Below are 25,218 nucleotides of genomic sequence, written 5' to 3'. Positions count from 1 at the left end.
CATCCGAATTACTCATGATTGTATCATTGAATAGAGATTGCACCTTTCTAAAAGCTGAACTTGATGACATGCGATCATATCGGCAGATAACGTCACAGATTTTCTGTGAATCAAAGTGACTGGAATTCTCAAATTATACTCAGAAGTTTATAGTTCAGCAATGCACTCGCGCTGCTGCTAAGCTATGTGAGGAAAACCGTGGAAAAGAAATGGTAGTTTCTGCTCCTCTTCTCTCAGTTATTGCACCAACAATCATGTTCTCCGCTTAGTTCCTTTACATCTCTCTCTCTCGCTCTCTCTCTCTCTCTCTCTCTCTCTCACTCTCTCTCTCTCTCTCTCTCTCTCTCTCTCTCTCTCTCTCTCTCTCTCTCTCTCTCTCTCTCTCTCTCTCTCTCTCTCTCTCTCTCTCTATCTCTCTCTCTCTCTCTGGTGCGCGTTCACAATACTAACCTTGGCTCGACGTCAGAGCCTGTGCAGCAGTGCAGTATAATGGGAGCGCAGGCAACCTAGAGCGCCTCATAGGGGGCTGCATATCGCTGCTGTATCCTCTGCTTGGCGCTCTCTCGCCCCTCTCCGGTGCCTCACTTATAGCCCATGCTTTGGCTCCCCCCTCCCCACTGGATCTGTACCCTTCGACATGGATGTCCCGCCGTCCCTCGACCCCGAGGATTGCTGTTTCTTGGCGCATTGAAGGAGTAGAGAAGGGGAAGGAGACGGAATCATGCCGGGACTGCTAATGGATTTAGGGAAAGCGCAAGTGACCATGCCGTGATCTTGCGCATCCAGGGCCGCCGTCACCCTGCCTTGCCCATCAACCGTAGAAGAATTACGGGGGAATCGAACTCGCGCACCGGGGGGATTAACCACTGTGCATTTTTTTAAGAACAACATGAAGATTACCTCCCATCATCTGATGATAACCAGTCTCGTTTTCAGGTCCAACCTCAGGCTGATCCCGCTTCTGTTGCTGTTTCTTGGTTACTCTCGCGGGATGCCGCACGTCTTAAGATTTGGTAAGAGTCCGTCCATGACTGTCTCCCTGTTCCGATGTCCGCGCATTTTGCATTCGGCCGAAATCAAGCGACGTTCGCGGGATGCAAGAGCCGCCGCATGGCGAGATCTGCTCCTGCTTATCCGTCTGCTGTGCATTCACAGTGTAGAGATGGCCAGTGATTTGACCTGTACTCTAAAATCCTGTTGATTATTGACTATTTTACAGCGACACTGTAAGTTTTTTGGCGCGGTTAGTTTTTATAGATTCGGTGGGTTCTAATTGAGAGCATGACAACCATCAGAATGAATAGTGTTTTTCGCGAAACTTGAAATTCCTGCCATTGACTCAGAGTGGCTGCAGCTTGCCCATACAAAGAAAGGAACATGCAACAGTTCACGGCTCCGAGGCTTGAGAAGCCACCTTTAGACTCGTCGCGTGTATTCCCCGAACAGTATCCATGTGTTTCTCCATGGCCTTTTAAACTGCTGAATCCTCAACGCGTTTTCTGCGGCAATCCGAATGTTTACATGTAAACATTACCCCCGGTGTGCGATCAATTTGACTGATGTGAGAAGATACGATCAATACAACGGGAACTACATTTAGTCCCCTTTGAAATTGGACTTTTTGACAATCAAAATCAAACAATTCCAATTCCCTTACAACATTTTGCTATGAATAACTGACTTGGTCTGTAATCCAGAACCACGACACTTTAAGTACTGGAAAGGCTGTATAACGATGCATTTTGGACATATGTCATAAATACCAGTTTCCACTGCAGTGCAATGTCACTGGTCCGTAACTTAAAAATGCGGATGTATTTATCGTGCAAAGTTGCAGCTTCTTACCGCCCGTTAATTAATAAGATCCGTCTCTCCGTGGCCGACTCTGCCGCTCCGGATTGCATTTACAGACAGCATCTTGGAGTGACAGGGGAGCCCCCCCTTGACAGCGGATGTCATCAAGTGTTGACAACACATACTTACAATTCCCCAATCCCCCCGAGGGTCCTGTTTAAGAGTCAGGCCGCGTCCGCAGGAGCCGCCGCTATGGCAACGGGATGTGCGTGTCTTCCTGCTGCATCCTCAACCCGATGAGCGATTTCCAGTCTCACACGTTGTTTGACAGACGCGAGGCGTCTGTCAGTAATCTTCAGGGGGACCGCAAAGCTCCCAAGTCGGCAAATGACGCAAGATGACTGATAGAGCCAAAACTGCATGATGAGATTCAAAAATATTCGAAAATCACGGGGGACAAGACTCACGGTTTACTTTTTCTCCATATGGCTCAAGGAATGGGTCAGCTTCATACAGAACAAATAAATTAAATGTATACAATATGTGCATTTATACCAGAGCAATATATGTGGCATATGTTGCAAAAACACATTTAAACATCAATTAATGAAAAGACCGTTTATCTGTTGACCAGGTATCATGAATCCTAGTACATGAAACTGTCAGTACATGAATGGCAGATACAATTTTGTGGGCTTGTCTTATAGTTCACCTATAAGTTTTGACCTTCCCACTATCTTCCTTTCCGTTTTGATCTAGGAATTTGAGTATTATCCTTGACAGCCAGGCTTAAATCCAGCCAGGCTTAAATCCAGCTGGTAGTCTTATATTTTTGGACAGACTATTCTTGTTTCATTTTCATGCCTCAAACACTTAGATATGATTAGGACAGACACAATCACATATAAGTTAAAAGTGGAACCACTTGGGCCAGTGTCTGGCAGCCTAAAAAGGGATTTGTAGTTGGACTCCCTAAAAAATTGCTTGTGAGAATTTGTTTTTTTTTCGGTTTATTGCCGCCTCTAACAATGACAATGATGTGTTTGCCTTTACATACAGCATCGCAGCCAATTTCACACATCAGACATTTATGCAGCATTCGTATTATGATTATTCTAAATATATGGATAAACATGACCCAAGGTGAACTTTTGTTTGCGTTCACTTCACTACGCTCAAATATTTTGCCTGTACCGGTGTGCTGCATCTGCAAAGCTTACTAGACAAACGTAACTGCTCGAGATAAGATGTGATTCGTGTCAGTAAAATGCTTTGCTCCGAGGTAAAGTTCACGCTTGACATTTTTTCTTCCACTCCCCCACTGGAGCTGCTGAAATGCAGTTAAAAGCCTGGGCGCTGTCCATGGTCTTACACTTCTGCAAACCAATGGACCACTGGTTCAGCACCATGGACAGCGACTCATGCGCTTGACATTATGGCAGCCTATTGAACAGCCAAAAGTGCCATACCCATTGTTTTGTAATGCAATGAAATACTTGGCATGCATTGTTTTTTATGCAACCACTCCAGGTGCATTCACTTTATTGTCTCTGGTTTGCAATATGGCTCCATTTCAATGAATTCACTTTGAAAAAAAATCACTGGTAACAGAGATATGCTTCACAAAGATAAAGATAAATGGTGATGAAGATGGTCATTTCATCCCAACAAGTAAAACATATGTCAGTGATTGTAAATGCATTTGCAGCTGGAGAAATTCATAAAAGCCCCGAGAGAAAGTAGAATCCACGGGTCCTTTTCCAGACCCTTTCCTGTCCTGCAGGATGTGCTTATTCAGCAGATAATCCCAGCTGCTCCTGCAGGAGGCTGGCTAAATGAGGAGGTCAGCTCCCCTGTGTCTGTCTGTTCCTTTTCCTGCCCTAAGTTCCATTCTGGCCCAGACAGGCTGCTCACATTGTTGGAACCACTGTTCTCCTGTCAGGCTGAGACCTTTACACACACTCACACTGTAACACCACAGCATCGTGAGCCTTTTGTATTCACAGCATCAGTCTCACCATGTCGAGCGACAAGTTTCGGAGGTGGAGTAAAAAAAGAAAACAAGTGTTTGGGCCACCAGCTGCAGGCAAACATGCTGAGGTAATTCTCACACCAAATTGAATTATTATGTTCAGTGTTCCTCATTTATAACGGTTACAGGTCATTTATTAAGTTAGCGCTAGTGTAGCCCAATGCTTGTTGCAAACATAATTTGGGATGTAGCTGCTTAACAGCACCTAAGAAACCAAAACAACATTGTTATTACCTAAATTTACAAGTAAATTTTTTTCCCCAATATTTAACATAATTCTATTGTCTTTAGTGGCATTAGAAACTTAATGTGCCTCCTTTGATATGGCATTATGGATATATGATCTTGTTGAGCTTCTGCCGTAATAATAATGAATCTGTCACATAAGCAATGAGTCATCGCAGTTGTTTTTCACCAGCAATAGCTTAGTTTTGTTTTGTTTTTTGCCTTAAAAAGTATCATATTCATAAAATGCAGAAATCCACAACAAGACAAATTGTATTTTTAATTTCACTGTCCATAGTTGGTCTGCAACTGTGAGGTTATGTGATAACATTATCACTGACATATTGCAAACAGCATTGGCAGATGCAATATGTCCTCTTGCTGTCAAGTGCTGCTGACAGCATTGTTGAAACAGTGGTTCTCATGTGGTTTTTCTATTTCTTTTACAGACGTAGGGTATATATAATACAACATTGTCTTTGGAATGAAAATCTAATAATTTTCTTTATCTTTGACAAGAGGTGGAGTCTCCTCTGAAAAATGGTGATGTTATCCCATCTCCTTCCACAACACCCTGCCTAGATTTATGCCCTTATTGCATTTTGAATATTTAACATGCTTCATCCTTTTAGCTCTCTTGTGGTGGCAAAATTACAAGGTTGTTGGGAACAAGGAAGGGTAAAGAGAACAAATTCAAGGGGAGTCTGCTGTTAATTGACTTGATGTGCTTTAGCCCTCTGCCAGCCTGAATTATCAGCATGCTGGAGTTCAGTTTGGGATTGGAGGAATTATGGATAACACCCTGTGCCCTGGCCCACTGCCAGCATGTTCACAGCAAACACATTTAAATAGGCACAAAGCTGCTTAAAATATTCATGTGTCACTTGGTCCCGCCATAGCTTATAGAAATATGAAACTATCTCTGCTGGCAAATGATTTCCGTGGTTTAAAAATACCCACTGTGGGTTTCAAGAACAAAGAGGAGATCTGTCTTACATTAGCATGCAGCAGTGCACATGAGCTTGAAGCAGGGAACTATCTAGATGGATTTTTAAAACATGTTTACAGTCCTCAGTCTTTGAAGGTCTCGTTGTCATGCATCAGTTACAAAAGACTCCATGGTTATTAATTCAGTCTTCAGATTTCTTGGTATTTTAGAATGGCAAATATCTGTGAGGTATGAAATTAGTTTTCCTGTTGTGCTTAGTATTAAGATGCTGTTTCTTTTTAGAATTCCAAGACACGCATGAAAAAATAATATTTACACTGAAGGAGGCTTTAGCTGATTGACCTTGTTTGTTAGGAAGATGGTTCCAACATGATTGCCTTTTTTTTTTTTCACATTTTGTCGTGTTTTTGCAACCATAATGCATCCAAGACCTTGTTTTTCCTGTTTTCTCACAGTAGGCTTGACTTCAGTATTGGCTTTTATTATTTACAGCCTCTCACTCTTTGTCATTGTCAGTCAAGGATTCCCCTGGGTATCAAAGGGGTTAGGGTTATATGTGCAATTGTGCAGGAAACAGTCCCTTGAGAAGAGCCCTGTCGCACGTCCTGCTCGCTAGTTATCTGGCTGAGAACTGACTGAAGGTCAGCTGAAAGAGCTTACAATATTTTCTTCAATCATTTATTTAGTTTTTTCTTTGCATCTTTTTATATTGTGAAGTTGTCCTTCTCACATTCCCACCAGAAGAGATGTGAGGGAAAAAATGATGTCCCTGAGAGGTGTAAGAAAAACAAAGTGTTTGTTAAGGAAGAGCGGAGAACAGAGTGAGCGAGTCCGTGTAAAGTGTGAGTGAGAAGAAAAACAGTGAGTGTTGAGGCCAACAGATACAGAGTAAAGATAGATTAGTTTGCCTCAGAGCAGTCCACTCTCAGCCCACTCTCTGTTGTGGTCTTTTATTACTGTTTTCTGATGGCTTCTGTGAAGAGAGACACAGAAAGGATAGTGGAGTGTACTGTGGAAATACAGTGGGAGGCCAGGAGTCATGCTCTACACCTCTGAATAAATGTCAACAGTATCATTATGCAAGCTAAAATTGTGCCAGGGACAATAGATATGCATGAAATAGCTCTGACTGAAGAGAAAAGGTGTAAATGCTTTAGCAAAACAAATATTGCTGTCTCCCATGGAACAGTAAACCCAAAACATGTTTTTATTTGTATTTCCTGATTGTGTCTGCCTAGTCTATGTTTGGTCCTGTACACTGTAAAATAAGTAACATTAATAAAGAATGCTATTATTATTTATTTATTTTATTTTACTTTTTTTTTTTTTTTTGGGGGGGGGGGGGTAAATATGTGAAGAAACTGATGCCAAGTCCCAGATAGTTCCTCTCTGTACATCACAGGCTGTTCCATTAAACTATGTGAGAATGCAAACATGTAAGGTCAGTAAAATGTGTAATCTATATGCAGGATGTGTGAGATTGTATTAATTAAATTCACTGTGTTAATCAGTAATGCATGTAGGCAGCCGCAAGCTGTTGCAATTTCAGTAAGACCATATGAAGATATAAAAAAGACAGCAGATTATGCTTGGCTAATTTATTCACTGATAGTTCTGAGTACCTCCACCTGAAAGCATGTGAACATGAGAGCTTTCACTCTCTGAAATACCACACTTCACGTTGCATCATATGTGACAGTAACATGTTGGACCTATAACTTCATAAGAGCATAACAGTAGTAATTGCTTAAAAGCAAGCCCTGAACCTGACGCCTCAGTTGTTTGCTATGGAAGCTGATGATGGTGCTAATTGGACGTTGAGTAAATGTTTATTATGTATTTGTCTTATGAGTAAAACATGTAGGAGGATCAGTCATTGCCTCTTATTGTATTTACAATTTCACAATGGTTTTGTATTCAAAAGCAATACCTTATTGTGTTCTGCAAGCTGTGGCAATTAAAGGAGAAATCCAAGCAAGCAGAGCGAGTAAACATATTTGCAGGCACATACACCGTAAATGAAAGCATCGACGTCCAAACTACATGGGATTCTCAAGTCAATCGATTACAGAATGCCCCGCGGCTGTGTTGCTTATGATGCAAGGCACCGATCAGGTGAGGATGCTGTGATTCACCTTCATCTCAAGCCAGTTGAATAAAGGAGCAGGGGGGGGGGGGGGGGGGGGGGGCAATGGGCTGTAAGGAAAGAGAGCAGAATCCGGGCTCCCATTGACAGCATAGCCTGTCAGATGTATGAACACTTCTCTGTGTGAACCAAGGACACAAGGGGAAATAGGCTCTGTGGGAGGACATATTGAGGCAGGCTTACTTAAAATCATGTTCTTTGAATCAGCATGACGTGCTATTGTCCAAGATGCACCGGGGCTATGCAAAATGTCTCCCTCTGTAATGTTGAATTTCTTTTTCTTTTTTTTTCCTTCCCTTTGCTCAAAGGATTTGCAAGTGTTTGTGTTGCTCTCTAGTGTGTCGGTTGTGAAGGAATTTGTAAATAGACGGGTGCCTTTAGAAACACGTCGGACAAAAGGTTTAATTCTGTCTGAATAAGACAGATTGTGAAGACGTTTGAAGAGCCGAAAGGTGACAAATGGAAGGTATACTTGAACCAATCCTTTTAATAAGTATGGCCTTGAAAATTGTTGTATCTTTAATGCTTAAACCTTTATTTTCACTTAATATATCATTCCTGTCCAGTCTTTACTGACACGTACATCTGCAATGCTTAGTGTGTGTGTTTAAGGTTCAGATTGGCCTCGAATAGACTTGGATTGATTTCCTATCGTGCGCAATCTTTTTTTTAAGAATTTGAAGAGGCAGAATGAAACCAATTGAGCCAATTTCCCCGATAGAGCTGCCCATGAGCTGTCCAGTGCTTGTTTCCCACTGGGGTCTTATTAAATGTGAGATATGGTGGAATAAACAGTCAACTGAAGATTAGGAGTATTATTAAAACCGGAGAGTTTATTTCGAACCAATTTTATCATCATAATCCTTCTTCTACTTTAATCTTTAATAGATGTTTCCTTATTTATTGGGATAAAGGAAGCCAGCATATTTAAGAGGGTTTTATTGTTCAGTGCCTTGTTTCTTCTGTGAGCCTGTGGCTAGTTCCCTTGCTGGAGTCGGCATACAGGTCTCCTTTTTTTTTATTTCTCTCTCCGTCTGCAAGTGGCAGTGCATGTTTGCAGAACAAGCAAGAAAAATTGACACAGCATTGCAGCGGAGTGTACCTGTAGCACTGATTATCAGCCAGCATGTGTACAGCAGTGGCTGATGGGAGGCTGATGAACCCAAACCAGGAGCTGACATTTTGCTACCCCGTGGCTGAGAGAGAGGCAGAGGAAGGGTGCAGGTGTCCGTTCAGGTCTAATAGACCATCCATTCAGTCGTTTAATTGAGTGCCTTTTATCTGCCTCCTGTGACCTCTTTTATTCTCAATTTTTCTCTCTTGCACTCTTCTTCACTCATCTATTTTTGTGCCTTTTCCATCTATCTCTTCCTTATGTTTCTCCTTCTCCTGTTTAAACTTTCCTCTTTGTGGCTGTCAGACCACACAAGCTTCTACCTTGAGCCCACTTATTATTCTTGAAACCCATCTGACAGGCTGTTTGGCGATGGCATGATGGTGACAGTGAGGTGCTCTTTCAGCATCAAATTAATATCCTGAAAATAAAGTTTTCCGTCCATTTTATTCCCCTTTCATAATTTATTTTCCTTTGTCCTTCTCTGTCCTTCCTTTCCATGTCGTCTTTGTCTCCCTTTGGCTCTCAGCTTGTCTCCCCCACTTTGTTCTCTCTCGCTGTGATCTAGCCTTTCTTTCTCCCGGTCCCCTGGTCTGTGTCCTTGCGCACAAAGGCACAATTCATTGCTTGACATGCACATTCCAGGCTTCGGTTTCTTATTGTACCTTTCAATTTTAAAGCAAAAAAATAAATACATTTTCACTGGAGTTTTTTTTTTTGGTTTTTTTTCAGAGAACATTCTTGATCCTGAAATAGACATTGTGCTTTTAACGTTATGACTCACTTCATAAAGTCTCTATCATACATGAGACATGTGATCCTCGAGCAGGGCACTCACCTGAAGCCTTCAAACAGAACAGTCCCTTTGATACAGCCATTTTCCGAGCTTTTTAACCCTTGGTAGGACCCTCACCAATATCCCACAGGAATTTTTTTTGTAGGTTAACTCTTTGGGAAACTGCCCTAAATTCATCATATTTCATGATTTGTAGCTTCAAAAATAGATTAAGCAGGATATATTTCTCCGACAGGTTATAAAACTTTGTAGATAGAGCTCATTCACAAAGCGAAAAAATATATCTGTGTTTATGTCAGTGTAGAAGAAGTTGAAGCAAAAGTGAAACATTTTGTCATTTTTACTGCAAATGCCAAAAAAAAGAAAATGAATCAAGCTGCGCCTACAATACTACGTTTTTATTTTATTTTATTACTGACATTAACTTCATTTTTAGTTTGAAATAAACAGAAATAAGGAAATTACTATGTATTATCACTTGCCCAGAAATGAGAAGGAAAAGCTTTGAGGAGTTAAGGAAGTTATAATAAGGGCAATGTTTTGTGTTAGACTATGGGTGGATCTGCCCTTACTTTATATTTCCTTATATACTATTGCCAAATCTTCATTGTCTCACTAATGAAAGATAATCGCTTTTTTTGGCAGTAATCTCCAAATTCATGAATATTTAAAGGACTAATGTAATCAGATTAAGACAATCTTGTAAACTGTCTGGATTTTTTTCCCTCCCCTTTCCCTTTTCCTCTGCTCTGTGCAAACCCAGCTGCAAGAATTAAAGAGGTGCCTCCTGAATTAATTCTTGACCTTTGGCTCCGATGGGAGATAACATCTGCCCTTCTACAAGAAAGAAAGTCTAATTTTACAGCCATTTTGTTCAAAATGACAATGGGTAGAGTGTAATACAGGGCCATTTTGATGAGCAGGAGAACCGAGAGGACTAGATAGTGACCAGTGAAAGGAGAACCGATGACAATAGAGTCCCGAATAATTTCCTGCGGCCTAATCGCAGCACTATTAATTGAACTTCGCTTGAGTTCAACACGAAAGTCGGCTAAGTCACATGAATGCTCAAGTCATTCTTCTGAGATTTTCTAATGTGAGATAATCCTGTCTTTGAAAAGAATGACATTCAACCTGAAATATAAAAATAATGAATTGTTGTCATGGCTGTATATAATGACAAGATTGACAGATAACTGAGAAATCATAGATTAAGATACAAGTCTTAAGCTTTTCTTGGAGCAGAAATGTTGTCTTAATTTATTGATTTAAAAATTAACGTGTTAACCCGCATGTTTCATGATGTTGATTCATCAATTTGAAAAGCTTGTACACACTATCAGTTCACTTTATGCACTTTTGCATGAAGTAAATATGATGCACTTTTTAAAAAAGAATTACCTTAGTCATTAGTAATATTACCAAGCACGGGGCAGGGGGTGTTTTGTCAAAACGATAGGGCAAGTGTTTGAGGCAGTTCTCAGAGATCTTGAACCACGTCGTTCCCCTCAGCTGTCCTTCAACTGTATCTCACATGGAGTAGATTTCAATGGCCGATGTTACATAATATATGTTATTGTTAATAGGTGTTGGGATAGATAGGTCTTTATAAATACTCTGCAAATGTCACAACTGCTCCACTTATGGGTTTGCACTGCAGATTATTTTTACAGTTTGAATGTCAGTTACTCTTAGAACAAGTCAAGTAAGTTAAATAAATATGTTTTAATAGACTATTAATTTTATACCCGTAATATTGTCATTTTTAATATACATGCAAATATAAACAAATATGACCACTTGCCCAGTGAAAGTTTAACATAATTGAGTTTTTCAAACGACTATTATATGACTGTTCGTCAAGTTCCTATCGATATTTATTCTTACCGAGTGTTACAACTTGAGGGCTGGAATATCTGAGAATGCTCAAAACAGCCAGTCCACCCCTGCCTCACACTCCTCATCTGCAATAAGTGGCACTTTTATCACATCGCGGGAAAATGATTATGAACCAGTGATGCACATGCATAGTCTCAATGTTCTCCACGCTGGACTCTCTTAGCCTGCAGTGGATAATTAGCATCTCTCACACGTGCTTAGGCTTGATTAAAACTCGGTTTACAGTGAGCGGCGCTGTGAGGTCGCCATCTGTCACCTGCCGAGGCCACCGTGAGATGTGTATGCGCGCGCGGGCATGATGAAGTAGAAGAAAAGATGGGGCGTCCGGAAAGAAATTGCAGATGGGTGAGGCATGAAGCAGTGGGAGGCATTCCGTTAAATACAGTAAGTGGTGCCACCCACTTCCTATGCCGATGCAGAACCAAATCACACATTTCCAGTGCCGCAGGGAAAAAGTGCCTGACTGCAGTTTTGAGATTTGTATTATTTATTTGAACTGTATGACCTTGTGAGTGGAGTTTTGGGAATACTCATATTTATACATGACAGTCGGATAAGACGGATGAGATCTTCAAGGCTCTTAAAATCTTCAGAATGTGAAAGCCTCTATATTTTTCTCAGAATACATATGCTTTTGTCAAACAGGCCTTTCTATTCCTCTCAAATACAATGTTTCAATGCCACAGCTGCAATATAAAGTACCTATGGCTGTATTTGTTGGATGATTAAAAACTTGGTTGCTTTATTTCTGCATTATTATATGAGTCTGTTCAGCTCCTCCCATTTTATCAACACAGCCAGCCAAATATATGCCACCCAGTCACTTGAATAATAATAATAATAATAATAATAATAATAATAATAATAATAATAATAATATCAACAAGCCAAATTATTTGGATGAGAGCAATAACATAAGAAAATTATGCTATGACTTCAAAGATTAAAATAACATATCATAACTGGGATTAAAATCAATAAAAGTCAGTGTGAGGTTGTGATCGAGGAGGCCAGTGATTCAGCATTTTTATAATTTGCTGCTCAATATGATAATATACGTTGGTGGGTTTTGATAATAATGTAGTTATTCCATGGTAAATTGTAAGGGTTTTTTTTTTTTTTTGCATTATTTTCCAATTAAATGATAAGGGAAAATGTATGCTACTTCCTCGGCATGCTATAATTCATTGATTTTGTCTGGACTTTTTGAAAGAAGTTATTTCAAATGCATTCTCTATTCTTCCGAACTGTAGAGTCATTCATTGCAGTTTCAAAACAGCATAAAATGAATTTGCAATATCATTTATTATTTTATTATTTTATCATTCTATTATCTAGTTTATTATTGTTATTTTGTATGAGTGTTATCGCACGTCCGTTGTAAATCACGCAAATCCTCAGATATATTTAGGTCTGTTTTTTGTTTTGTTTTTTTGCACGAGTATGTTTTCGTACTTGCATCCCACCTAGCTCATGATGAATCCTAAAATATTTGTGCAGGTGGCAAAGATTCATTGCAAACAAACCCTTCCAGTCTCACTACATCTTCCCGTCGCACAAACAGTGAGAGAAAGATCTCCAGAGTGTCCCTCAGAGATGCTACATAAAGACAATTGAATGCTACTTGCTTGAAAACATTGACAATATTTACTGAGGCTTTTACTGCTCTTCCTATCAGGGCTTTTTATCCTCCTGCTTCTCTTGATTTGTGTACGTGAGATGCATCAAAATACTTTTTTTTTCTGCCCATTGCGCATAAAGAGTTTTGTCTTTAGGGTATGAAATTTTATGTAATTTACCAAATAGACATTTAACTTTTTCCAATGCAAACAATAGCGAATCGTAGTTTGCTTGCAATTTTTAAATTATCACGCGACCTTGTCTTTTTATCTTATAAATAAAACATTTTGGTGAACTTAAGGTTATTCCTCAGTATGATGTGCAGTTTTCCTTTAAAGGACTACTCTGTGTGCATGCCATTTTGATGAAAAGCTTCATAGTGGGTGTGCTTATACTGAAAAAAAAAAAAAATCCTGCTTACTTCCTACTGCATTTCTGTTCATCTATTGTGAGTCTAGCGTGTAGCTGTCGCTTAGCTGCCACCTTAGAACAATAGATGATAATATTGTGAAATATTTCAGCAAAATAGCGCTTTTTAATAAAACACATCATTATAGTAGAACTGTAGTGGTGACCTCATGTTTACCAAGTAGCTTTTCCTCTGTGGAACAAGCTGTTATTGCCTCATAGCATGTGTGTGTGTGTTTGATGATACGACTAAACAACCATAGCCGTTGACTCCAGCTACGGTCCTATGTTTCTTTAAGAGGTTTGTGTAATCCCAAGAGGTGTGTGTGTGTGTGTGTGTGTGTGTGTGTGTGTGTGTGTGTGTGTGTGTGTGTGTGTGTGTGTGTGTGTGTGTGTGTGTGTGTGTGTGTGTGTGTGTGTGTGTGTGTGCGCGCGCACTTGGTACTTATACATCTTATTTTCACAGTAACTGTGTGTTTCTTTTCTGTTGCATTCACAATTTGAGAGCAGAGGAGAGGAAGGAAAATGCAAGCATACAGAAGTCATTTAGGGATGCAGCAATTCAAGGCCTGTGGAAGTGTACTCACAGTTTGGCACAATTAGTACCAAAAGGGGTCCCTGCTTGACAAATTAGCACACAAAATGTCAGCCGGTAGTTTAGCACATTCACAATAAGCCCTTGCAAATTAGCACGTATTTTGAGGAGGGATCTGGCACATTATTATGAATAGAGAGATTCTCGCAAATTAGCACATCTGTTGCCAGTGCTCTGAATTAATACATGTTATATGATCACTGGTTTCCCACTTGGAGTCGGGTCAGGGACGAGAGCCATGCACACATTTCTAATTGAAGACTATGTGCATGCTCATTACAGGAGATTGATGAGATTGATCTTTCAACAGTGGGCAAGCTAATTATTACTCTGCGTGCAAGTAGACTTAGGTGTCTTTGAATGCCTGCAGGCATGAGCTTTAACTTCTCACATCACTCACTTTTTCCCTGGATTCAGTTGTTTCTTAGCACGACAGGTTTATTTAGTCTCAATCTTTGGCGTGTGTGATTGTGTGTTTTGGCGCTGGTATGTTCCACCGTGTGAGTCAGCCGGAGGCTTAGCGTCCAGCAGTGGCAGGTGACAGTCCAGTCCAGTGTCAAGAGGCTTTAGGGTGACAGGCGGGATTCTTTTCTGAAGAAAATATCAACTACAAGCCAAACAAGTTGGATAACAACAGCGAAACTGATGTTCGCTCAAGCTACTTTTTAAAAGTTTGATTTCCATTTATCGGGTTATGATTAGCTCATAAAGATCAGCAATGCTAATTAATTATTCCTTTCTTCATAAGCCATCCATGATTAACACTGAGCCAGATAATGAACTACTAAGGACTCACGGATCACTAATGAGCTAATAATTAGCTGCTATTTTGTGCGTTTCGGGTTTGTCTAAATGTAAACTCCAGGGGTAAATGAGTGGTTACGATGTGCCACTTTGCAGCTGGTTCAGACTTAATCAGGAGTGATTGATGAAACAAGTGATTGCTGATCTCTTTCACAGATATTTCTGAACTTCTCATTACCTGATGATCTATTGATAGAGTTTCTCCTATAGTCTGTTCTCTTTTAACTCATCATCAAGTCCTTGGTGCTGAGTTATTCAGGAGATGCTCATTATGTGTCAATTAATTATGAGATCTGTTTCTGGAGAGCTTTCTCTCACATCATAAAGTCTTACTCTCAAGACAAGAGCAAGGATGTTGAGCATCTTCCCAGTTAGTGCCTGTCCAGAGAATGATGCTGGTGGGAAATAGGGAACAATCATGTCTAAAAATACATTTCATCAACAGCAAACTATGCAATGGTCCGAATAGCTTATAGGTGTTTGTTCAGCCTGGACCTTCAGATCATGAATTATGTACTATGGCCATACACAGTTACTGTATCCCACACCCGGTCAGATTTCTGGGGAGCTTCAGGTAGAAAGAGAAGTGGCCCTTATGCAGCACAGGAAGGTCAGTCCACCAATCCACCAAGGGGAGCGTCAGATTAATGACCAGGGGCAGCGACTCTCTGCAGGCCTTCATGCATCACGTCCCATTCACCGCCAAACATGTCAGGGAGCGCAACCACTGGGAATTTCAGGGATATTTATGGAGCATTTCCATCACTTTTGCGTCCTGCCTATTGGCTCCCAGCACAGATTCTCACTAGTTGAAAGACAGACGGAGACAGATAGAGGCTCAAGGGTTGGGGTTTGATGGGCGAAGTCCTCAAAGCCTAACCGCTCGACCACTTGTGCATACCTGGGCCACTTGCCTTAGGGACAAAGTTCCTCGCTGGTTTCCATAGCAGCCACCTTGCAGCCCACCGCCATCCTGCAGCTGCACCGTGGGTCATTAGTCACAGAGACAGGCCGTCCACACTATCACAATGCCCCTCGTGCACCAATCAGCTGCTGCCATTCCAAAACAGCCGATGCCTTTCAGCCATAACATAGAAGCACGTGTTGCCATGGCAACATATCTTACTTCCATCTCCCATAGTACAAGAGCATCCTTGGGATATAATTGTGTTTTCATTCATAGTTTTGTAAGTAGCTCTATTTTTTTATATGATACACAGTGGAGATGGAGCTCTGTATTTTTTTTTTTTAATCAGCATGAAAACACATGAGCATTACAATCATTGCTCAGAATAATCACCCATATCACTACACATCTATTAATGATACTTTTTCATGATACGTCAGTGAGGAGCAGTTGAAGATCTGAAGCAGAGAAACATCTAAGCATAGCAACTGAAGTTCAAGTATCTCCAAAGCTGCAGCTCTTCTGGGGTTGTTCCCCTCCACAGAGGGGAACATCCATAAGGAGCAAGTCACGAGCGAGCAACGTAGTCATGAGCACTTATCAGATTTGCTGGCCAAAGAAGTGGAGTTCATGTCTTGATGGGTCAGAACTGTTTTAGTAGCAAAAGTGGGACTTCCACAACACGAAGCACAGCTTCATAATGTAATGGCTCATTGTCGTGCTTCACTTTGCATCCTTTTTCCAAAGAGAATCTATCCCTGTTGCTTGTGAAGTATGTCCTTCAGAGATGAATGATTTTTGTTTACACAAATTAATTTTGAATTAACTTCACTTTCGTTGCAAGTTAAGCCAGTTATTGCATGATGTGCCATCCAAAAGACACTTCATTAACTGTTGGAAAACATTAAAAGGGAGTTAAATATACAGAGGAAGTCATCTCGACTTTCAGCTCTGTTTCCTCTCCTCTTTTACAGTGAGACACTCAGATCAGTGCGCCTGTTTTCTCGTCAGGGTGATTATCCAGCTCATAACTCACTCAGAGCTTTCATTTGCACTATAATTCACACCAGTCCCAATGATGGGGATGCTATAATTCACACACAAACACACACATACACAAGCACATGCTGATTATTTCTGCAGTAACTCACACACTTGCAATCAGACAGACCAGAAAAGCAAGAGAGAGGAGTGTGGATAGAAAAGTGATAAATGGGGTGATATTAGACTTTTAAGCAAATGGAAACCTGGTTTGAGTGCAAGTATTCCCCAATGTGCATAAACTGTATAGTGGGACACCTTAAGATGTATCAGTGACTGGCAATACTGAGTGCCAAAATGCTTTAAAATGTGTATTCGGTATTCAGATAACATGATGCATCCCCAAAAGCTTTTTCTCAGAATCTTTAAGTGACTGTGTCTGGTACCTTCCTGTGTGTTCCAAAAATCATTTTGAAAATGAATTACTATAAAATAAATCACTTAAAATAAAAAAGTGAGTTTGCATCCGAGTCTGTGCATCATTGCACCTGAACAACGTTTTTATCTTGAAAATATGGAAGAATAGTAACCTTACAGTATGTGTCTCTACATTTGCTCATAATGTTTATACGGTGCACATCAAACATGAATAAGTAACAATATTTAGATTTTTAAGTACAACCATTTTGTCCAGCAATTCATATTTCAATGTTGAATCAAAATTGTAAAACTGTCTATAGAAAGTCAATAAAAAGTTCATCCTTTTAGACAAAAAATGCAAATAATAATCAAGTTATAGATGGTCAAATTAGTGAGAAATTATAACCAAGTCTTTAAATATCCTTCAGACATACCCTTAGGTTGATTTTAAATGTTCAAATTTATCAATGACTTCCCTTCAAACACTGAAAAATCCTCTCTGGTCTTGAAAAGTGCTCATACTCAGTATTTTTTGTTGTCCTCTGCAGATTTTATGCATGATAAATACGTGTTTTATTAAAGCGGGAGGTCCAATCCCAACAGTCTGCCAAAGAAATCTGATGACCATATCGTAACACCCAGCTCATTTTCAGACTCGTTGAGCAGGTCAGTGCAGCTCAGTATGCTCCCCTGGGGCAATAGTGTAATAATCATCTATTAGGTCAGGCTGACATGATTTCTATCATCTGTAATGATGAATTTTGAGTATGCATTCTTTCCAAGATTAATGTGACATTTCAATAAAATGAAACGCCACGAATAGCATCATCTTTACTGTATGGAGGAGGGAAAACTCATTATTATAGCTCACTCAGTGACATAGTGGAGCAAGAAAAATGTCGGTGCTTTAGTGTGATTGTGTGTTTTATAAGTTGGCCCATATGCTGCAACATTACTTCCACTTTGGACTGTGTTGGACTATTATTTTTTTTTTTACAAAAGAAGATATCATAAAAAAAACCTTAAAACTCAAGTATATGGCTGCGCCCTGGTGACAGTGATAAAGCTCAGTCCCCTGGGTTAATGACATCTTCTTTGCTCCCCCCGTACTTATTCTCTATCACTCGCTGCCACGGCCAGATGCTATTTATAGCAGTTATGTCTATCACTGTACAGCGCTGTCTCTTTATTCCACTATCTTCAAAAGTGCATTGTTATCTCTGGCTTTTTCTTCTTTGGGTTTCACTTTTACCCCCGCTCTCTGTAATTGAATCAATAAACAGGCTTTAAACTCCTTCAGTTTGGATTTTGTCAAACCGAGTCTCTGTCCTCGGAGAGGACGGGAGCCGTGGCTGGACTCCTGAACTCTGCTCTCGTCTCCAAGAGTGTTTCTCAGAGCTGCTCTCACAGACCCCTTTCATCTTTTCCCCCTCATACATTCTCTTTTAAGTTTGATTTCAGTAAAGCTTTCTTGGGATTTGGCCAATTTTCAAAGGTGTACTAGTCGTTGAGATGCATTGTGCTTTTCCCTCCAAAAATGTTTTTTTTTGTTATTATTTTCTTATTTTTGAAACTTTAATATTCCACATATGCAGACTTAGTGCAGCCTTGTGTGAAAAATGAGAAACAATTTGTATGATGAAATACTTGCACAACCCCCAAATAAGATAGTTCAAATGGAAAAGACACTAACTGTGCTTTGATCTGTGCCAAACAATGAGCAAGTGAGTATTTTCACATCAAATCCTTCCTTTTTAATGTCTTCCAAATATCTGGTAAATGTCTCACTCTGCCTCCAATTAAAACAAAAACAAAAAAACAAACATGTAGCTTTGTGGATCTGATGATGTTCTGGCAAATCTGAAACACGCCTCCTTGACTTTCGAGTGTTTTTATAAATATGAAATATTTCTTGGACATCATTTCTCTGGGCTTTTGTACGTGTACTGTCCTGATTGTTCATGCTGCTTTTGTATGTAGTACACATGGAACCCGGGCTGTAATTTGCCTCGAGCAGACATGGACAACTAGCAACCTGCAGGTCAAAATCCAAAATTGAATATATTATTGGTTTCACTGGGAAAAAAAAGAGAATAGGAAATTGACTGTAACCACTTTCAAACAATATTTTTACTATATTAATTATCATTTTTTTCTCCCCATTCAGTGGCCATAATTCTAATACATCGTCTTGGTGAAAGAATAGCGTCACAATGTGGCCAATCCGAAAATCTAAGTTGTCCCTTTTTGGTCAAGATGTTTAAGAAGCAACTTAGTTTGAATCGCTGTAGTAGGAAAAAAATTCCAGTGGGAGAAATAAAAGCCACTGTGGGTCTCTTTAAACCTTCCACTGCTCCCTACTAAATCCACCACTGCAAAAATACACACTTACAATTTACAGTGGATTGCAGAAATAGTCTCCCAAAAGTGTGGAATTCAGTAACATGTAAATTTAATTGCAATTGCAAGAATGATACCAATTAAAATATGTTTGGGAAAAAAAATGTTGGTGAAATGAGACACATTTGTTGTTGGTTGGTTCAAACATTGCTTCCTATCGCTACGAGTTTTGAACCACTTTGACGGACCATCTGGAGCTCTCGTAATCGTCTTTGTGTAACTCAAAATAATTGACAAGTCTGAAGGGAGTTGTTTCCAGTTGACAACTTACTTTCGTGGTTGTAATTACAGCGTCTCGCACAGCGTGGTGAAACTGCGCGTGTTGTTTGTTTTATGTGTGGAGGCTTCTACTATGTCAGCTAATGAGTATTTTGTGGGGTAAATGTTATATACATCTGAAAGATAACAAGATTCCTCGGGAATGCACTGCATGGTACTCCCATCAGGATGCTCTCCTATAGAGAGCATCCTGATGCAGATATACATCTGCAAGATCAACAATAAAATGTAATGCTGGGTTGATTTGTTTTCAGTGAGTGTGATTACAATATCCTAATTGCACCTTAATCCATCATTTCATTGACCCTTTTCTTCATTATCCTCACTTCTCTTTACACCGGTTCAAAGTGTGTTTGGGATTTCTCCCCAGGCTCTTGCTCCCCAGGCTATATCTCCGCCTTTTTTCTTTTAATTTCTCTGCTCTCTGTGCTCCTGTCGGGCTTTTTCTGCCTGCTTCTCGTTTGAGAATAACTGAAATCAATGGGACAAAAAAGAACAGTGAACTTTCCTGTCAAGCTTGAGCGACGGAGTTAAAGAAGGGCACCCACCCTTGAACTCAACCCCTAATGCAGTTAATTGCCTATAATTACAGTGCAGACGGCCACAGAATGCAAATCAGCCCCGATCTAATCTGCACTGTAAATCTGTTTCGTGTCGGCGTGGAACTGAGGTTGGATAAAGCCGGGAGCACAATGGGTTCGATAATATGAGTACAAATACTGAGGTATTAAAATGATAGCTCTGCTTGAGCTGTAATTGCCTCCATCATTTCAATCATTTACTTGAATGTCGCCTGTGCTCAGGAATCCATGGCAATTACAGGAGGCTGAAATGACTTTGGAGGTCTCTTATGTTTGTTCTCCTTGTGACTGTTTGCTTTAACTCATCAGGAGGAATATTCGAATCCATTGAGAGCGGCCCCTCCGGAGCAGAGGAACTAGCCTTTAAATTTGCCTTGAACACAATCAACAGGAACCGTACATTGCTCCCCAACACCACCCTGACCTATGACATCCAGAGAATAAACATCTTCGACAGCTTTGAGGCGTCCCGGAAAGGTGAGTCATCCAAATGATGTTTAGTACATCAACAAGTGCATGTCTACCAGAAATAGAGGCTTCACAGGAAGCCAATTCAACCGTCGGTGTACTGCTGGCTCTTTTTTGATTTATTGAGTGCTAAATTGAACTGGAGGTCTTTGTTGTCATTGTGTGTGCAACATACAAAGTAATTGAACTCCATTAGGTACAAAGAAACCAACCATCTACACTCGAATATTATCAAAAAATTAAGTATGACCTGCAGCAGCTTTGATACGACTACTTTCAAGTTGAAAATGTGATGTATTAGTTAAGGATGTGGTGGTACAGTCCAAATGTAATTTAGTACACTCCACTGAAAAGGTCCCTGATGCAGAGCTGCCAATTCTCACACATATGATTCTAAACTCACACTCTCTTGCCATGAATGCATTTTTATATTACTAAACCTTTTACTCGTTCTCTTCATTTATAATATTATTTTTGCCTAAAAGGCTTGTTTGACTGATATTATTAATTGTACCCTGTACTTAAACCTTGTTTTCATGATATCATCTCAGAAATCTTTAGAGAGAAGGTTTTCTCTTTAAAAGTGGTAACTCACACACACATTTTTTCGTAAAGGGACGTTTTCTTCTTAAATGAAAAACTAGCATTCCTAAAACATCCAGATGAGGATAATTCAGGTGGTACGTCATGTACTTTTTTCCTTAGTGTGTGTGTGTGTGTGTGTGTGTGTGTGTGAGAGACCCATTCAAAACCATTTTCACTCCAAACTCAAGTCAAAAAATATAAAACCTGCTGATATATTCTACTTTTGAACCCGAAAGGTTTTATGCAAAACAGCGGCAACGGTTTCAGTTTACTGCTCACTAAACAATAATTACTCACTTTTTATTATGATATGGAGTTGTAGATGAATAAACACTGTAGTAATCATAAATAAATTCAGTGTGCTTTCCTGTGATTCATAATGAACATAGCCTGTGCAAACAAAACATCCACAAAGACCTGACATTTATTCATTCAAATGAGCTACTAATTGCCTGAAAGTTTAAAGACCATGTAAAGATTTGCATCTGAAATCAAAATATCTTCCATCATACCATCATTCAGTACACATTTAATGCTTTTTTGAAAGCTGCACATTCATACCTGTCTTTCTAACTTAATTGCTGGTGCTTCACGATCTCCGGCATATCAGTTTATATGACATATATAATGAGTCATGCAAAAATATGGTTTCAGATTGCATTCAAGCATGCAAATGCATACATGTCAGCAATAGTAAAGAGCTGAGTCAGAAGAACAGCAGGAACTGGTGATGCCACACATGATCAACTCTGGTTGACCTGATTCAATTTCTTTCAGATCTCTCCTCCTTGGACAAATGAGAATATGCATAGAACGTTTTTCATTGTGCCCAAATGATGATTAACAGCAACATTGTGGACATTATAAATGATTTGTTAGGGTTGAGTAGCTGCGGTGACATATTTGAGCAATGAATAAATTAAGAAAATCTTGAACATAGTGAAATTTGAAAGCCCAGCACAAATGTCATGCTAATTTATGCCCTTCTCTTGCTCCCTTTATAGCATGTGACCAGCTTTCCCTCGGAGTGGCGGCCATTTTTGGCCCCTCACACAGCTCATCGGCAAATGCTGTCCAGTCCATCTGCAATGCTTTGGGAGTGCCCCACATCCAAACCAAGTGGAAGCATCAAGTGTCAGACAACAGGGACTCGTACTATGTCAGCCTGTATCCTGACTTCTCCTCCCTCAGTAGAGCTATCCTTGACCTGGTGCACTTCTTCAAGTGGAGAACCGTCACTGTGGTCTATGACGACAGCACAGGTACAGGTACAGTTGGTGTCTGTCTTTATCTTTCTCTGGGGTGTTTGTATTGTGTGGTGATGACTGTGGCCATTTTTAAAACTTTTATCATTTTAAGTGTCCAGAAGAAAGAAAGAAAAAAAAGTACTTGAACTACCAAAAGCAGCACTGCAGAGTTCAGTGAGTGCTTTGTAACCTGTCAAGTTAATTCAGAAATCAATAGCTTACTGTTCTGCCTCAGTCCTCCAGGTGCTGCCCATGTCAGTCTTCCATGAGAGTGAGCAGCAGCATGGGGAAGAAAAAAAAAGAGAGAGAGAACCACATTACCCAGAATGACCCAACGTCTCTTCGGATTAATGCAACACAGAATTGTAGTATGTGGGGGCTGACAACAGCCATTAATAACACACTGGGACACTTGATCTCTGAGGGTGGCTATCAAATGTGTCTGCGAGCCATTTTGGCTATCCTGTGACTTTGTGGAGTGGCTCGTATTATGTATTTTAAAAGGCGCGTTGTATTTTAACTGGAGTGCTATGAGATACTTATGCGGTAGAGTGTAATTACTCCAGAGAAGATAGCAATATTTGATTGCTGATTCACAATTCATGAGCTATTTTGCAAGATGTGGTTGACAACTAAATGCAAGTAAATTACACAGGAATTGAGAGGAGATTTACATTTTAGACAGGTGGTTTAATGAATTCACTCCCCGTTTGGAACAAATTTGCATCGTCTTTGAGTTGACAACTGAAATTGAGCCTATTGAATTGAAAACCTTTAATCAATTTTAGTGTTGAAACTACATCTTTTACTGCTGTTTGTCTTCTTTCAAGGTCCTAGCTTCCATATCTGTAACTTTCATTTCAGTAAACCACCAATCCTCCAGCAACCTAGCACCCATACGTTAACCTCGGACGATATCCCTGTGGCTCATCCCACTTGCCACATTATTCCAACTCATCTCCTTGACCTGTCTTCACTTCCTGCCTTTGAGCTCGGTACATTAACACCCCCATTCTCTCGCAAACTGTCCCAGAGAGATGCCAAGAGTTAACCCATTGCCTCACTCTCTCTTTGTCACATAAAAGCAGCTCGGGCTTCTTCTATGGAGCATTTCTGGCTCCACCACACCTGACGCCCTGAAAAGTGTGACAGCTGCATACCCATGTTGCTTCTCCCCTCTGCTTCTACCCAGTCTGGGGCTGTAATCACACAGCTTCATGCTCCAGGGCCCCGCATTGCTGATTGGAGCCTATCTGACGGCTGGCAGGAAAAACTATCGGAGGGGATAAAATATTCACACACAGCCGTTAGAAGATCCAGGGGGAAAGTCTGAAGGCATTAGCCAGAGCCCGCAAACATCTACACTGACAGTGTTTCCCAAACGTTGAGCTCCCTTGACAGATTTTTTTTTCGAGCTTAACACCTCCCAAAGTGTCAGTATGAACAAAAACAGAGAGATGCAGACATGCCCTGGAGTGGGGATCTATTGGGATTACCTGAGGAAAGCTCTAGGAGGTTCACTATTCCTATGTACAATGGTACTTTTCACAACAAGACCTGCATGTTCCTATTTCACACCAATTTTTCTATAGGCCTCAGGGAGACCCAGCCCCACTCACAGTAAGACCATTAAACTGCTCACACAGCACTTCATTTAAAAAAAAAAATAAAAATAAAAAAAAAAAATAGGCTGAGCTATCTTAAAGTGGTTCCATGAAGAAGAAGAGAAAAAAAATCCCATCTCTCTCCAGTTCCCTCTCAAACTATCCTCGCTGTTCCATCCATTTTTATACCCATGACATGTAATCATCTCTCCCATCAATCCAGCCTCTTTCATCCCTGGACTCTGAAGTTCTTTACTCAGGGAGAAACTCATTGTAATCTCATCACAGTATCTCCCGGAGAGCTTTCTACCTGAGCGTGTGGTCGAGAAATGAAAGGTGAAGATTGTAGCTCAATATGTGACGGCGGAATCAGGCTCCCCTGGGGCAAGTACAAGCTGGCCAAACGGAGCCTATCTCATCAGAGCACATCTGAAGTGTGCGTGCGAGAGAGCTGGAAGAGTTGGGACTGACCGTGATTTTCCATCACGATGAAATTGAGCCTATTCCATGCTGCTGTATGATATCAGGGAAGACAGAAGCAAATCAACATTTAGAAAGATTCTGTCGAAATGGAAGTTTCTGTAGGAGGGTGCAGATAGAGCTCTTTTCTATTTTGTGCTCTTGCTGTAAAATAATGCAGAATGTTGGCTCTGTCTCGCATCCTTCTGATAGGTCTGTGGCAGTCTGTTTGTTTGCCAAGCATGAGTAGGAGGATCAATAGAGTGTGGATTAGGAAGGCATGCATATGAGCCTTTTTTTACTGCTAAGAAAACCTCGTTGTAGTTTGTTTGCATGGCCTCTTTAAAATCAGAGCTGCTTCAAAATGGCGGTAGATCAAGCACAGCATTTTGCAGCATCTGTAAAAATGCTCGCTCTATGTTTCCCTTTTTGTCTGCAGGTCTCATTCGACTGCAAGAGCTGATCAAGGCACCGTCACGATACAACATCCGTTTGAAGATCCGACAGCTGCCCACAGAGACCAAGGATGCCAAGCCACTTCTGAAGGAGATGAAGAAGGCGAAGGAGTTCCACGTGATCTTTGACTGCAGCCATGAGATGGCCGCCTGGATACTCAAACAGGTATGAGCCGAACTTGATGAGCTGCGACAATTATTCAAATACATCATGAATCCAAGTAGTTTTCATGAAGGCCTGAAGCAATATAAAAATAATATATAATATGGATTTCATGCCTAATATTTCAGATTTCAAAGCTTTAAATGGGATTAATTCTTCTTTGGATTTATTTCAAGGGTCATGACATTTTGTGACCCCCATCTGGTAAAACTACCAACTTTAAGTCTCCACCAATAAATTTTTTTATTTTCATCTATAAAGCATCATTTGGGTAAATTGAATTGTCT

General features: G+C 40.3%; 1 protein-coding gene across 2 annotated transcripts in view; it reads left to right on the top strand.

The window, feature by feature from the left end:
* Positions 1 to 889: 889 nt before the first annotated feature.
* The window catches only part of LOC308143693 (glutamate receptor ionotropic, kainate 2-like), a gene marked incomplete at both ends in the record, with an annotated part of 62,779 nt that continues 38,450 nt past the window's right edge, over positions 890 to 25,218 (top strand). The window contains 4 exons of one of the 2 annotated variants that reach the window (XM_080514581.1): positions 890 to 1,013; positions 20,260 to 20,427; positions 22,008 to 22,265; positions 24,753 to 24,934. In XM_080514581.1, the coding sequence (XP_080370707.1) occupies positions 890 to 1,013; positions 20,260 to 20,427; positions 22,008 to 22,265; positions 24,753 to 24,934 (732 nt within the window). Of the gene's footprint in view, positions 1,014 to 20,259; positions 20,428 to 22,007; positions 22,272 to 24,752; positions 24,935 to 25,218 lie in introns of both variants that reach the window. The other variant, XM_080514580.1, reaches the window with a different exon arrangement.

Source organism: Blennius ocellaris (genome assembly GCF_963422515.1).
Source record: "Blennius ocellaris genome assembly, chromosome: 18".
NCBI classification, from domain to species: domain Eukaryota; kingdom Metazoa; phylum Chordata; class Actinopteri; order Blenniiformes; family Blenniidae; genus Blennius; species Blennius ocellaris.
This window is presented reverse-complemented; position numbering and strand designations above follow the sequence as displayed.